This window comes from Brassica rapa, chromosome A09 (assembly GCF_000309985.2).
Source record: "Brassica rapa cultivar Chiifu-401-42 chromosome A09, CAAS_Brap_v3.01, whole genome shotgun sequence".
In the NCBI taxonomy this organism is placed as follows: Eukaryota; Viridiplantae; Streptophyta; class Magnoliopsida; order Brassicales; family Brassicaceae; genus Brassica; species Brassica rapa.
The window spans coordinates 27,922,929-27,938,619 of NC_024803.2; the positions used below are offsets into that span (position 1 = coordinate 27,922,929).

General features: G+C 28.7%; 1 protein-coding gene across 1 annotated transcript; it reads left to right on the forward strand.

Annotated features, from left to right (window-relative positions):
• The first annotated feature begins 10 nt into the window (after window positions 1–10).
• LOC103840467 (oil body-associated protein 2C) lies at window positions 11–1,313 on the forward strand. Its single transcript, XM_009116976.3, has 3 exons — window positions 11–507; window positions 579–776; window positions 1,001–1,313. The coding sequence occupies exons 1-3, from the start codon at window positions 249–251 to the stop codon at window positions 1,255–1,257; spliced, it is 714 nt and encodes a 237-aa protein (XP_009115224.1). The 5' UTR covers window positions 11–248; the 3' UTR covers window positions 1,258–1,313.
• The last annotated feature ends 14,378 nt before the right edge of the window (window positions 1,314–15,691 follow it).

The window sequence follows — 15,691 nt, forward strand, 5'->3', positions numbered from 1 at the left end:
GTTCGGTTTGGTTTTGTACTGATTAATTTTTAAGTTTGGATACGGTTTGGTTTTGCAAACTTATTTATTAAATCAGAAATGTAAATTGTAGTAGAATTCTACACATGGTCGATGTACGGCCTTTCCATGACACGTCTACGAAATTTGCATGTCTTGTATTTTATTATCATCATAAATTAATCTAACCATGTGACAAAGAAGAAGAGAATCTTATCTAAGCGTGACACCAAATACAAAAATAAGCAAAGATGGCCTCGAGTGGCGACGAAAATCAGGTGGCTCCTGGAGATCCGGTGACGGTTTCCACACGCATGATTGATGCCGGAACTACGATCATGCAGAGGAGATTACCAGTGAAGCAAATGAACTGTCATGTTTCGACGTTTGCGATTTACAGTGGAGATATGTCCAGGCAAATAGAGACTCACCACTATGTTCACAGAGTCAACGACGAGTTCCTCCAGTGTGCGGTTTACGCCTCTGACCGTTCTGATGCACCTCTCATCGGTACTGTTTTTTTTTTACTCAGATTAAAGCTCAATCTTTTGAAGGGTTATACTAAATTTGTTATTTTATAGGAATTGAATATGTAATATCAGACCGATTATATGAAAATCTGCCTCAAGATGAGCAAAAGCTTTGGCACTCTCATGCTTACGAGGTTAAGTCAGGTTCGTGGGCTTATCCACGATTGCCTGAGATTTTAGCTACTCCAGAGCTCAAGAACATAGCCAAAACGTACGGTAAATTTTGGTGCACCTGGCAGACAGACCGAGGTATGATATGTCTCTCTAAACCAGACCAATTCAATGTGAACGTTAGGTTTCTATAAGCTAGTATAGCAATTAGCAATTAATCTTATGGTTAAACAGTTAATTATCCGGTTTAAACCATTTAAAGCAATCAAACATTATTCAGAATCACGAAATTTATAGTTGTGAATCGGGTTGGATTTGTCCGGTTTCGGGTTGAACAATCATTTGTGTGTGTGTTTATGTAGGTGACAAATTACCAGTGGGTGCACCGGAACTGATGATGTCACCACAAGGGGTGGAGCAAGGGGTATTAAGGCCGGAGTTGGTTAAGATCAGAGATGAGAAGTACAACATATCGACCGATCAGTTGAAACATCAGAGAGCAGAGATAGCCGAACCTGAGTGGATCAATCCGATGGCAGATTACTGGAAGCAACATGGTAAGTGTTTCGTAATCGATATTGCGACTGTCGATATGAAAAGTAACGAGAAATTCCCTTGAACAATGTACTATGAACCGGGTTTATAAATAATATAATAATGTTACACTTGTTTTCATTTTTTTGTCGAGAAGATAAATATGAAAAGGTTCTTACACGAGAAGATGACACATTAGAGCATCTGCATCAATGAACCTTGACGGGATCGTAATTTTAATCTTACTTACACAAGTGAAAGGTTATTTTCGTCCAAATTTATACAGCTGTCACAACAAAGTGTCTCATCTTTACAATGTGTCTTCTAGTGAAAACAAAACTCATAATGTGTCCTTAAATGTAAGCTTCTCATACTTTTGTCATATTTGTACCCTTTATATCTTAAAGCTCTATATAGGAAGATTGAAAAAAACTCCAAAATCGGAAGAAACGAGTCTCAATAGTGGTTGTGGTTAGGTAGTATAGGCTGTTTTTTCTTAAATTAAGACATGGTTTTATGTAAAGTTGTTTGATGGATGTATTATTCTAGTAATTGCAAAATTATAAGAGTTAGCCTGGCAACTACATAGATTATTAGAGTTTTAGGTAATTTCTCTTAATTTTTTTTGTTTATTTGTTTGCGAGTCCACTTGTTTTTTAGTTCACGTTTTCTTTTCACTTTATTTCGAACTACATTATAAACAAAATCGAGCATAATATTTTCTTTCTGATTACTATCAAGTCAAATTACCATACTTTTACTCTTTTTAGTGTAAATAGGATGAAAACAAATTTTAATTGATTGGACAAAAAGTAAAATAACTCAGCAGAAATATATCAATATTATTAATACATAATCATTGTTAATATTTCCCCTACTACTACTTTGACATATTATTATTTTGCCACTAGACCTACATATATTACAAATAATTGAATAACTAAATCTAAAATTAATTAAAATAGACGACATGAAGCAGTTACCTAACGTTTTTACACGAAGCTGTTCTTTTGTTACTGCCATCAAGACGAGTTCATTCATAATATTTGAAATGGGCGGGAACCAATTTCCTCGATCTTTTTTTAGCCACTATTTTTTTTATAATTATATCTTTTTATCAAATAGATATATTTTATCAACTTTTTTTTTTTGGGTTGGACTGCATTTACATTTTTATTTTAAATGTAAATACAAAAAAATCATTCAAAAGAATGTAAATACACAATCAAGAATACATATTTATATCAAACAAATTTGATTTTTTTCTGAAAATAATACGAATTTTGAAAACGAGATCAAAATCTAGTTTTACTTTAATTTTTATCGTTAATTGTGCTTTTCAGTCACAATCGTTATATTTCAATACAAACGATATTTTTTTATCCATGTGTCTTTATATTTATTGAGTTCAGATTTAGTATATTTCTACATTCAACATATGATAGACTATTTTTAATATGTAATGTTTGAATTAAAACAAAGGAATTTTAATCACTTAAAGTTAGTATCCTTATTATTTTGTTATAGTTCAGATTAAACGAAATCATTATACTTTCGATTAGATATATATGGTTTATCCAAAAAGGAGAATAGTCATGAACCCAAAACTGAACTAATTTGACCAACTGTTATCGGTATGTAACTGATTAGAGTTGTGTATTTCAAGCCCTTTTCTGTCTGGTTAACAACCCTTTCCAATTCCTATAAAATATTTTTTCCGCAACAAGATTTTTTATATTTTTTTATATTTTTAAATAAACTAAGTTATTATTTATGTTGGGTAAAAATAAAATACTAGTAACTTGAAATAACGAAATACAATAATGTGAAACAATAAGTGGGCCACAAGAAACGAAGACTAGTTTGTCAGGATACGCAGCCACCTCGCTTCCTTTATCAGTAAAACATTTCAAAAGTTTAATTCCTAGCTTCATGAAAATATTTATACTCATTTTTAATTTTCTAATTGTTTTTGTGTTTAGATTCTTATGTACAGAAAGGCATTTCTTTCCTCTATAATTGTTTTTGTGTTTACTAATTTGATTCATACAACTATCATATACGGTATTTTTCACATATTCTCTTGCATTAAACTAATACAGGTCAGCCACTAATTTCACAGTCTTTGTCATAATTTTTGTTACATACTATATGTATCATATATTTGATTTAGGAGTGTTCAATCATGTAAAACCTAATCTAATCAAATAAAGAAGATGATTTGGATTTAGTAATTGAATATACCGAATGGATGTTATTTTTAAAAAGTTGCAGTATCTGAATATGATTGGGTATATAAACCAATCAAACGTAATAAACCTAGTAATCAAAATATAATAATACAATTATATGAAAATTATATGATATAAGTAATAATATATTAAAAAATAATTTTTATTGCTATGGTCTTCATACTTTTTTAAGAATATTGATTTTAGTACATTTAGTAAATTTAATATATTTTTAGGTTAAAAAGTTAGTTTTCATCTTTATGTCAAATTAAACAACATATATTTTTTACTTTTTCATTGACAAATATGTGTGCTAATATTTATTTATTTAATAATATTGTTAATTACAATTTTTTTTTTTTATAAACTATTATTAACAAAGGAAACTACTCATACATAATCATGAAATACTACTCAAGCATAATAATGGAAAACATAAAAATAACGTTAACGTGATACACATGTATAGCATAATAGAAATTTTGGTCTGTGACAAAAAAAAAAGAAATTTTGGTAAGAGTAATTATTCTGTTTTGTTAATAAAAGAAAAAATATATGCAGAAATCTTTATTACCAAATGAATCTATATATCAAATATTTTTTTTCTACACAATTTCTTAGGACTTATATTAGGAAATTTATATTGAACATTAAGAAAAAACTTTGGCACAAAACAATGAATTGCCTACTTGTTTTCGTAGTTTAAGAAAATGCTAATAATGTTCTTTCGTAGTGGTTAATGGTATGTATCATGTTAGCCTAAATTTCATCATATATAAAGAATTAGTTGTAAATAATGAATATCATCTTCAAGTATTTGAAGTAAAGTATCGGTTGCAAACAAAAAAACTAATTTCATCTTATTTAGGCTTTTGGTATAATAATAATCGTGCTGCTAAATTTTATGTTGTGTTATGTGGTTCATAACCAATCATACTACAAATTATAAACTCAACCTAATTTGCAGTTATTTTTTAATATTTTAATTTTATGTTGTCAAAAAAATGTAAGAATCTGATATTCTGAAAAAATTAGTGCAATTTCAAAATCGAAAAATATATAAATCTTATTTACCAGTAAAGTTAGTAAGAAAAATATTCAAACATACCGAACCCATCAAAAATTTTAAGTTTTGATCCACAATTCTAGTTAAAAATGTTTTCGGCCCAATGTAAATGATTATATAAATAATCTAAAACTGTATATATATATATATATATATATAAAAAGTTTGATCATATACAAATCTGAATTTATTATACCCCAAATAAATTCGTATTTTCAAGGGGAGTCTATCTCTTTCCTCCGTTCTCTCTCCAAAATCTTTCACGGAGGAGATGATGAGAGTACTCAGATCTTTTTGTTGTTCTGATCTGTTGATCAGATGTTTGTCTCTGGAAAGCGGTGGTTCTCTTAACGCCGTCTTCGCCGGCTACTGACTCCGGGAAGTGGTGAACCTTTCACTGTCTTCGCCGGCTCTCCACCGGGGTTCTCCCGGTTCCGTTCGATCAGCGTTCTGGTGGTTCTTTACTCAATCGATTCTCCTTCTCGATCTTCGATTCTCGATTCCTTTCATTGATAAAGGCGATTCTCATCTTCAAGCTCTTCCTTTGTCTTTAAAGATGATTGTTGTGCATGTAGGAATCTCGATGATTGGGTTCGATTGACGTTGATTGATTTCTTAGAAACGCTTGATCTGTCAAGCCTGACTCTTTGGCTGATCTGGGTTGAGAGCCGTTTGTTTTGAACGGTTTCTTTTTCGATTAGGTTTCGCCGACGGTGGAGCTCCGCTGTATCGTCTCGCTGGCTCCGGAGGAAGCTGTCTTTCTCGCGTCTTGACGCGTGGCCATTGATTGCTGGGCAATCGACCACGTGGTGGAAGCCTAAAGATTGCTTTCCCAACGGTTTCCTTTTGGGTTTACGGCCCAAAAGTTTTATGTTCGATGGCCCTCTGTTTTAAGCTTTCTGGTTGTTCTTGTATCGGGCTTTGTCCTTGTTTGAGCTTTGTCCCTCGATAAAATTCAGTAAAAAAAAATATAAATCTGAATTTTGTTAATACCATATATTTTATATTTTAACTATATAATAAGTCACCATGTACAAAGCGCACGTCTTATTTTAGTAATATGTTATTATCATAACACCCCAACATACAAATTGATATAATATGCATACATATTTACATGGCTAGGGAAATACAAATGCACACGTATGTGATCATTTATCCTTTTCCGGAAAGGGCTACACGTATGTGATCATAGTAATAACAAAACTTCAACTCATCTTATCTAATTTGTGATTTAAAGAATCATTCAACGAAATTACTTAATTTTTTATTCTCAGTATAATTAAATACATGCTTATTCTAACAAAATAATTAATTACATGCTTATCTAATTATATAAATTTATGGTACAACCAAACAGGTGTCCATTGCATATCGGTTAAAAATGGTAAAATTATAACACAAAGAAAAAAAAATCCAGAAGTCGATTCATGGCTGATCTTCTGGCATTTTCTCCTCAGAGCTTTATTATAGATTGCAGTTAAGTCGTTCTCACCATCTTTAAGACGTACAGGATAAGTGGATAACTTAAGAATTATTGCATTAACAAAATACAAAATAACATGTAATGTCTACAAATTTCAAGAATGTTCGTGTATTACATTTTATTCTGGTTTATCATTGTTTAGCTTCAAAAATCAATAGAGACAAATCCACACGTCAAAGTATAAACAAAAAATCGAGCTATGCAGAGAGAATATAAAATATCATTGTTTCAAGGTAATACAGTCAGGAATCACCAAGTCCACAAATAAGAAGACACCGCTACTCCAAAAATATACTTCCTTCGTATTTTTTTAAAAAGAATAACAGTCCATTTCCATCCCAAAACTTTCGTATAATAATAAATATACACAATCTTTCAACATCATCCTAATTACACACAATTCAAATATATAAAAATATTACTCTCTCTAATTAGAAATATCGGAACTCGTTTCCACACAATTGAAGATTTGGGTTGGTTTTAGTAATTTAGAACGTTAACCGATATTAGACTAGTTGTATCAATTGATTTCATAACTGAATTGAAAACTCAACCCAAACAAAAATCCAACTACCTAACCCGAACCAACTTTTTATTAAACATTTTAAATCCCAAAAAGAACATATAAAGAACCCTAAAAATCAAAATTTAAAATTTGGCTGTTTATCTTCATAGCTTAGAATTAGTGATGTCTGGATCGTCAAATACTATATCCAAAGCTTCTAATGGATCATCTAATCCGCTGTGAATCGTGAAAGCGAGTGAAAATGCAGAATTTAGAGTCTGTAAATCGCAAAGTTGAAGACAAAGATAAAATCGTCATTTCACCGATCATTAAATTTAAAATAATTAATAGTGATTCTGCTTGTTTGTACATACGACATGTGTCTATTTATAACAAGGTAACCACCAGCCTACGCATCTTCATTGTTAACACTTGCGAAGTTGTTATATATAACTACTAGCCTACGTATTTGTTAATACAACTTCACTATAAATATACATCTATCTCTCTGTAAATAAATATATTATCTCTGCTATTAGTCTTCTCTCTTTTAGATCAATCTTTTCTCTCAAACTTCATTTTCTCTTTCGATTTGTGAAATTGGAAAACACAATTTGGGGATTTTAACTGAGATTTCTATTTACGATTAATTAGTGGGTATGGGTTTCGGCTTAACAGATTTTTCGGGTCTGGGTTATGAATTATAAGTCGGTTAAATAATGTATCTGGTTAAATAAATCGAATTTCGGTCGTAATTGGTTAAGTTCTAAAACAAAGAATATCAAATCAATTTTAAACTGCTATTTGTTGATTTTAGTTCATCTTTTAAACTTTGTGTGGAAACGAATTTCTATCTTTCTAATCGGAGAGTAACATGTTTATATACTTGAATTGTATGTAATTAGGACAAAGTTGAAAGATTGTGTACATTTGTTACTATTACAAAAGTTATGTTGTGGAAATAGATCGTTATCCTTTTTTAAAACTAATATCTTGAAGTTTGTTTTTGTATTAGAAAGATTGATGATTTGAATTGTAAAAAGATAATGTTGCTACATAAGAGCATCTCCAACTCCATTCTATTTTTCACTTTAAAATAGAGTTTAGAGTAAAAAATGCTTTAATGATACTCTATTTCTCACTCTATAATAGAGTGAAAAATAGGTTTACTCCAAATATAGAGTAATTTGTTTTTTTTTGTTCATCACTTTTTTTTCTACTCTAAAATAGAGTATTATTGGAGCAAATTTAAACTCTATTATAAAATTATTGTATTTTAAAAAATAGAGTAAGCCATTGGAGATGGTCTAAGAAAAAACAAGAACATAGACATTGAGACTTGAGAGTCCCGTCAACCAACGCATAAACTCTGAGATCCGTCTCTGTTCGAGAGATGAGATCATTGTAACATGTGTTTGGTTCACAAATTCAAAGATAGATCTTGAAAGTGGGCCCCGAAAAGTTTGCATTGACGCGGCCTACAATGACGTAATTGCACACAACACACTTTCAGCACCCAAAACTCTTTTGTCATTTTTAGGATATACTTTTGTCATATTTGTACCCTTTATATCTTAAAGCTCTATATAGGAAGATTGAAAAAAAACTCCAAAATGGGAAGAAACGAGTCTCAATAGTGGTTGTGGTAATACAGGCTGTTTTTTCTTAAATTAAGACATGGTTTTATGTAAAGTTGTTTGATGGATGTATTATTCTAGTAATTGCAAAATTATAAGAGTTAGCCTGGCAACTACATAGATTATTAGAGTTTTAGGTAATTTCTCTTAATTTTTTTTGTTTATTTGTTTGCGAGTCCACTTGTTTTTGAGTTCACGTTTTCTTTTCACTTTATTTCGAACTACATTATAAACAAAATCGAGCGTAATATTTTCTTTCTGATTACTATCAAGTCAAATTACCATACTTTTACTCTTTTTGGTGTAAATAGGATGAAAACAAATTTTAATTGATTGGACAAAAAGTAAAATAACTCAGCAGAAATATATCAATATTATTAATACATAATCATTAATATTTCCCCCTACTACTACTTTGACATATTATTATTTTGCCACTAGACCTACATATATTACAAATAATTGAATAACTAAATCTAAAATTAATTAAAATAGACGACATGAAGCAGTTACCTAACGTTTTTACACGAAGCTGTTCTTTTGTTACTGCCATCAAGACGAGTTCATTCATAATATTTGAAATGGGCGGGAACCACTTTCCTCGATCTTTTTTTAGCCACTATTTTTTTATAATTATATCTTTTTATCAAATAGATATATTTTATCAACTTTTTTTTTTGGGTTAGACTGCATTTACATTTTTATTTTAAATGTAAATACAAAAAAATCATTCAAAAGAATGTAAATACACAATCAAGAATACATATTTATATCAAACAAATTTGATTTTTTTTCTGAAAATAATACGAATTTTGAAAACGAGATCAAAATCTAGTTTTACTTTAATTTTTATCGTTAATTGTGCTTTACAGTCACGATCGTTATATTTCAATACAAACGATATTTTCTTATCCATGTGTCTTTATATTTATTGAGTTCAGATTTAGTATATTTCCACATTCAACATATGATAGACTATTTTTAATATGTAATGTTTGAATTAAAACAAAGGAATTTTAATCACTTAAAGTTAGTATCCTTATTATTTTGTTATAGTTCAGATTAAACGAAATCATTATACTTTCGATTAGATATATATGGTTTATCCAAAAAGGAGAATAGTCATGAACACAAAACTGAACTAATTTGACCAACTGTTATCGGTATGTAACTGATTAGAGTTGTGTATTTCAAGCCCTTTTCTGTCTGGTTAACAACCCTTTCCAATTCCTATAAAATATTTTTTACGCAACAAGATTTTTTATATTTTTTTATATTTTTTAATAAACTAAGTTATTATTTATGTTGGGTAAAAATAAAATACTAGTAACTTGAAATAACGAAATACAATAATGTGAAACAATAAGTGGGCCACAAGAAACGAAGACTAGTTTGTCAGGATACGCAGCCACCTCGCTTCCTTTATCAGTAAAACATTTCAAAAGTTTAATTCCTAGCTTCATCTTTATTAGTATAAACTAGAAATTGAGAGGTAAGAGATTGTTTGAGAGTGAGAGAGATCATCCGTTTTGTTCTCCGGCTTCGGTTCAACTGTCCGGATTTTGTCTCCGGCGTTCTCGCCTTCTCTTCCGGCGGTGGACGGCTGGCTTTTGTCTCTGGGTGGCGGTGGCTTTTTCAGCTCCGCTTCGCTGGCTTTTGTCTCCGCGTCATGCCCTTTTGGTGTTGACGACGGCTCTCACCGGGTTTATCCCAGTTTCATCTGACCGGCGTTTCAGCTCTTCCCCTCTGCAATCGACTCTCCTTCCTCGGTTTCGATCTTCGTTCCTTGAGGGATGATTGAAGACGATTGATTTTATTGGAAACGTGAGTCTGTGTTTGACTCGATCAAGCGTAAAAGATGGTTCTGGTTGACCATTTTTTCGTTTATCCCGGTTGTCTGATCTCTTCTTCTTCAAGATTTTTGTTTCAATCGGTTTGAATCTCGTTGGTTTGAGTTCGTTGTCTCTCGATTGGAACTTCATCAAAGAAGAAGGATCCTTTGGCTCGTGAGGTCATGGGTAGATTTCACGCTCAAGTTTTAAGCGCCTTCAATTCTGATATCGTTTCTATCGAGGTTCTTTGAACGGGTTTCTGTTCCGGTGTGTTTCCGGTGGATCGCCGATTAGAACCTTGCCGGAATCGTTCTGCCGGCTGAGATCGGTGGTGACTCGTATGGTGGACACGTGTCCAGGCCACGCTATATGTTAACGCGTGATGTCCAAGTCGACCGCGTTCTTTTCTAGGGTTTTCTTTTGTTGGGCCTGTTGGGCCATTTGTAAATTTTCTCTCTTGCCCGGTTGGGCTTTTGCAATGTTTTACTTGGGTTTTAATAATGACAAATCCTTCCAGTGGAAAAAAAAAAAAACTAGAAATTGACCATGCGGATATTGGTTCTTATATTTTTATACATTAATTTTTGTTTTTCATAATTAAGGTTATATATTTTATATGAATCATAATATAACTAATTGTATTAAAAGATATTAACAGAATCAGGTGATATGGATAATTTTTGAACAAATATCGGAATCCGTTTTAGATACATTTGTTATTTAAATATTTTTAAGTTTTTATACATCAAAATCGAACTCATCAAGATCCAGAAGGACCAACTAAAACTCCATACGTAAATTTATAATATTCAAGCGGAGGCTAATTTCAAAACAAAATAAAAAAATGATATCTGAAAAGAACAACACGTACCTAAATATATAGTCAATGTTCATGCCTAACTGATTTTATAAACTAATAAAAAGACTTTTTCTATGTGTTTAGCTAAATTAAGTGAAAAAATTTTATTTAGTAAAATAATTATATGGAGTAAAAAATTAATTGACAACAAATGTAATACATTTTTATTATTTTTATTTAAGTTATTATTTTATTCACAAAACATGTACTTGAATTATGTTTTTGACTACGTAATTTTTGACCAATTGAAACTAAAATTAAAAAAAAAATTAACAAATTATACCGAACGTTTAATCATATGCAAAACCCAATTATTTTACATTTTTATTTTATAATTGATATAAAGTTAATGTTAATTAACTAATAAATAAAAATCTGCACTATTATTATTATGGTAATATAATTAATGATGTGATGTATTATTAAAGTAATACTAGAGCTTGACATGTGCGACCGCACAGGTGTTTATGTAACGATTTATGTATATCATATATTTTTTTACTGCATCGTGTTATATATATTTATTAAATATGAGTTGGAACAGTTATGTAACTATACAAAAAGATTAGATGTATATATATATATATTGATATACTATGCTAGATCAAATTTATATTGACATTTCTTTCATATTTAATTGTATGATTGAAATGTATTATTAGTATATTATGCGTTTGGATCAAACTAAAAATGAAATACAACTATTCTAAAAACCTAATTGGACGGGATATAAATTGACCCGCCTATTTTAACTAAAATCATGGAAATAAAGTTAATTTTATGTTCAAAATATGAAGCTGATATTGCTGGAATATTCTTTTTTTTTTATTAAAAATAATTGATGATAATATTCTAAAACGTTTATAATAAGGAAGTTTAAAACATAAATGAATCACGTATAATATATATGCACAATATTTTATTGGTAATTTGTAGTAATAAGCATTAATTTTGGTTATATATGGTAATGTATATGTATTATACGACCAAAAGCGTGGAAGCTAGCTTTTAAATAATTTTTCATAGTTTAGGTTATTTTTAATATTTGTTTCAATAATTTGTTAATATAGGTGTATTTTGAAGTTGATTTAATTACATTTAACTCAGATTTATTTAAGGAAAACACATTAATCCCCCTATATATTAAAAGAAAAGTCACTTTAATGATTTCTAGTGATGTGTCGCTCATAGGTGAAGTTTCAATTTAATTGTTATAATTTGATTGGTGGATTGATCTTAATTTTATTTATTTAATTTAGATCTAAAAATTTAAGGTAAGTCTAAAATCATTTAACACCACTTGCCATATAATCTAAATAATATTACAAATAACAATTTATGGAAACTTATTCTTGAAATTATAGAAAGATTAATAATGTTTTATTTATCACTTTCAATATTTATAAACTATAAAATATAATGAACGAAATTTTATATAAGATAATTATAATAGTTTTATACTGTACTTGATGAATTTTATTCGAATATAATTATATAATAACTATTTTGAATATAACAAAATCCAAACATGTTTATTAATATTATTTTTAAATTTTTTATCGTTGTTTAAAGAATAAATTTATCAGAATTTTAAAATAACTTATGAATAGTTTAAATGTAAGTTATCTTATTTATTTTAAACATTTCTTGCCCAAGTTATTATCACATTTATTAAAATTTTAAATGCCAATTTACCTGAATGTTTCTAAATTCTTAATTCGTTTGTAATGACTTACCTTATTACAATATAAAATTCCTGGTGAAATAGTTAATAGGGGGATAACTTTCTTTAATCTATTTCAATATTTATTGTGAAAAAAAAATATAGCAACGTCATTTATTTTTGAAATGTCGACAATATAAAGTTGTCTTATTGAGAATAAGCATTTATTGCGCAAGTTAGTATCACATAATTCGACTTTTAAATCTTTCTAAATTGTTAATTCATTTTTAATGACTTACCTTGATTTAAATATGCATTACTTGCACAAGTCCTTATATATATTAAAAGCAAACCAGCTTATGACAATGTAGAGTTAATATCTTTCTTTAATCTATTTCAATATTTATTACAGAAAATAAATATTCAAACGTCATTTATTATGAAAAGTCGACTATATATAAAGATACTCCCAAGTTCTTACATACAATACAATATAGTGTTGTGAAGATATCAAATTTTTAAAAACAGTATGACAATAGTTCAAGCTCTCAAAAACCGAGTGTCTTTTATCAGGCAATTAAAACCATGTAAAGATACATGACGTATTGAGGTTAGGATTCTTCACTTGTGGAGAAATTACAACAAAGATTCCGGAAACACCCTTGAAATGGTTTTCGTTGATAAAGAAGTAAGTAGATTACTACATTTTTTACAACTCATAATCGTCTTTAGTCTTTTGTTCCCAATCCAACTCATAAAACTTTATCTCAGCTTCGTGTAGGGGACAAGAATTCATGCTTCAGTTGGTGAACAGCTCATCAAACAATTTGAAGGGAAACTAACCGAGGGCGATGCGAAGATTGTCCAGTTATTCAAATTGTACGATGCTATTGGTGATTATCGGACAACCGCGCATCCGTACAAAATTAGCTTTTTTCAAACAAATTTTGTTGGAACAGCTGATGAATTTCCGAGTGAAGTTCCGGAGAACTATTTTGTGGATGCACGGTATGTCAATTTAATATTTTGACTATTTCAATTTAATATTTCGACTATTTTGCGGATGCGCGGTATACCTTCACAGCTTACGAATCAAGTATTTCGACTATTTCGATGACGGTATGTCAATTTAATATTATTTTCTGTTCAATAAAATTTAGAAACTTATAGATCTATCAAATAATGTTAACCCGTCCAATTGCTTACAAAATTTAAGAAATTTTTTGCAGGTTTCTAATGGATTTTGTTTTCTTTATCGAGAATTGTACTTCATAATTTATATTATTTATGGATAATATTTTCAATTTTATTATATTTTCTTTTAATATGTCTACATAAATTTTTTGATATTATTTATGTAAAAATAATATTATTCACCTAAAATAAAGAATTACAACACATATACAATACAATTCTAATTAATGATAATATATATTTTTTTTTGTCATCAACTTTATAGACTCATAATATAAAATCTGTTATAAAATCTGTTACTTCTAAAACTATGCACTATTTATTCCATATTTTGAAAGAGAAGTCAATTTAGTGATTTCTGGTGACGTGTCACTCATAGGTGAAGTTTCAAGACATTGTTATAATTTGATTGGTCGATTGTTCTTAATTTTTATTTAAAATATATTGAACGAAATTTTATATAAGATAATTATAATAGTTTTATACTCTACTTGATGAATTGTATTCGAATATAGTTATATAATAACTATTTTAAATATAACAAAATCCAAACATGTTTATTAATATTATTTTTAAATTATTTGTCGTGTTTAAAGAATAAATTTATCTGAATTTTAAAATAATTTATAAAATGTTATAAATTATTATAAAAATATAAACCTACTACATATTGATTGAGAAGTCATATAAGTGATTTTTTTATTACGTGTCGATCATAAATGAACTCTTCAAATTGTTATAATTTGATTGGCCGATGATTTGAGGATTTTATTTATTATAATTATATCTAAAAGGAAAGGATAATCTAGTTACCACTTTCCAAATAATCTACATAATTTTAGAAATAATTATTTATGGTAACTAATTGTTGAAACTATGAAAGAGTAATAATGTGATCAAATTTTTTATATATTTATAAATTACATAAAATAAGAAACAAAAATATTTATTTGAATTGATATAATGATTTTATATACGTATAGAAAGCCTTATATTTATATATAAAGTATCATAATAACTATTAATGTCTAATAAATTTCATGCATGCTTTATAAATCATTATTATATTATAAATAAATTTATAAAATTATATTGGCTTATCATATGTTTTAAATTATAATAAGAGGTTCTATATGTTCTTTGGGAATGTGAGCTATATCATCTTTTTTTTTCTTCAACTCTTTTCCTATTGCACATGTTGTTTTTTGATTTGACATGTGCAAGTTGCAAAGTAACTTATAAATAGTTTAAATGTAAGTTACCTTATTTATTTAAAACATTTCTTGCCCAAGTTATTATTACATTTATTAAATTTTTAAATGCCAATTTACCTTAATGTTTCTAAATTTTTAATTCGTTTGTAATGACTTACCTTATTACAATATAAAATCCCTCTTGAAATTTTCTTCTTAAACACACAAATTATTTTGGGACGTTGCAATTATACATATACACAATAACTGTCTCTTGATACTGAAGTTACTTTGTTCCCTCTTGTCCATGTCAAATATTGAGTACCAGCTTTTCTCTATGACTGATGATTTCTCGCAAAGACGGTGGTATTAAGAAATAAAATCCGTTACTTCTAAAACTATACACTATTTATTCTATATTTTGAATTTTGTTATGTCCGCACATGGTGCGGACCAGTCACCTAGTTTAACTGAAAAAGACAAGCATTAAAATAGAAAATTCAATTTAATTTTCAGTGGCATGGAAGTGTAATTAAATTTAAAAACTAAAAGCTATTTTTAATGGGTACTTCTCTTTTAATAATATAGATAATTAATGAAATTGCTAAGTTGAATGAAATATGGAAAGACAATTAATGTAATTATATTAATGAAATTACTAAAAATATATTATATTTTTTTATGATGTTATCCATGTTTTCAAATTTTCATTTATATTTCTATTTATTTTTCTAAACATTAACAAAATGTACTTTAATTTTAATAATATAGATATCCCAAAATTGTGTTTTTGGTTTTATCATATATATTCTTGGCCATACATATAATACAGATGAACCTACCTTTCTGTATA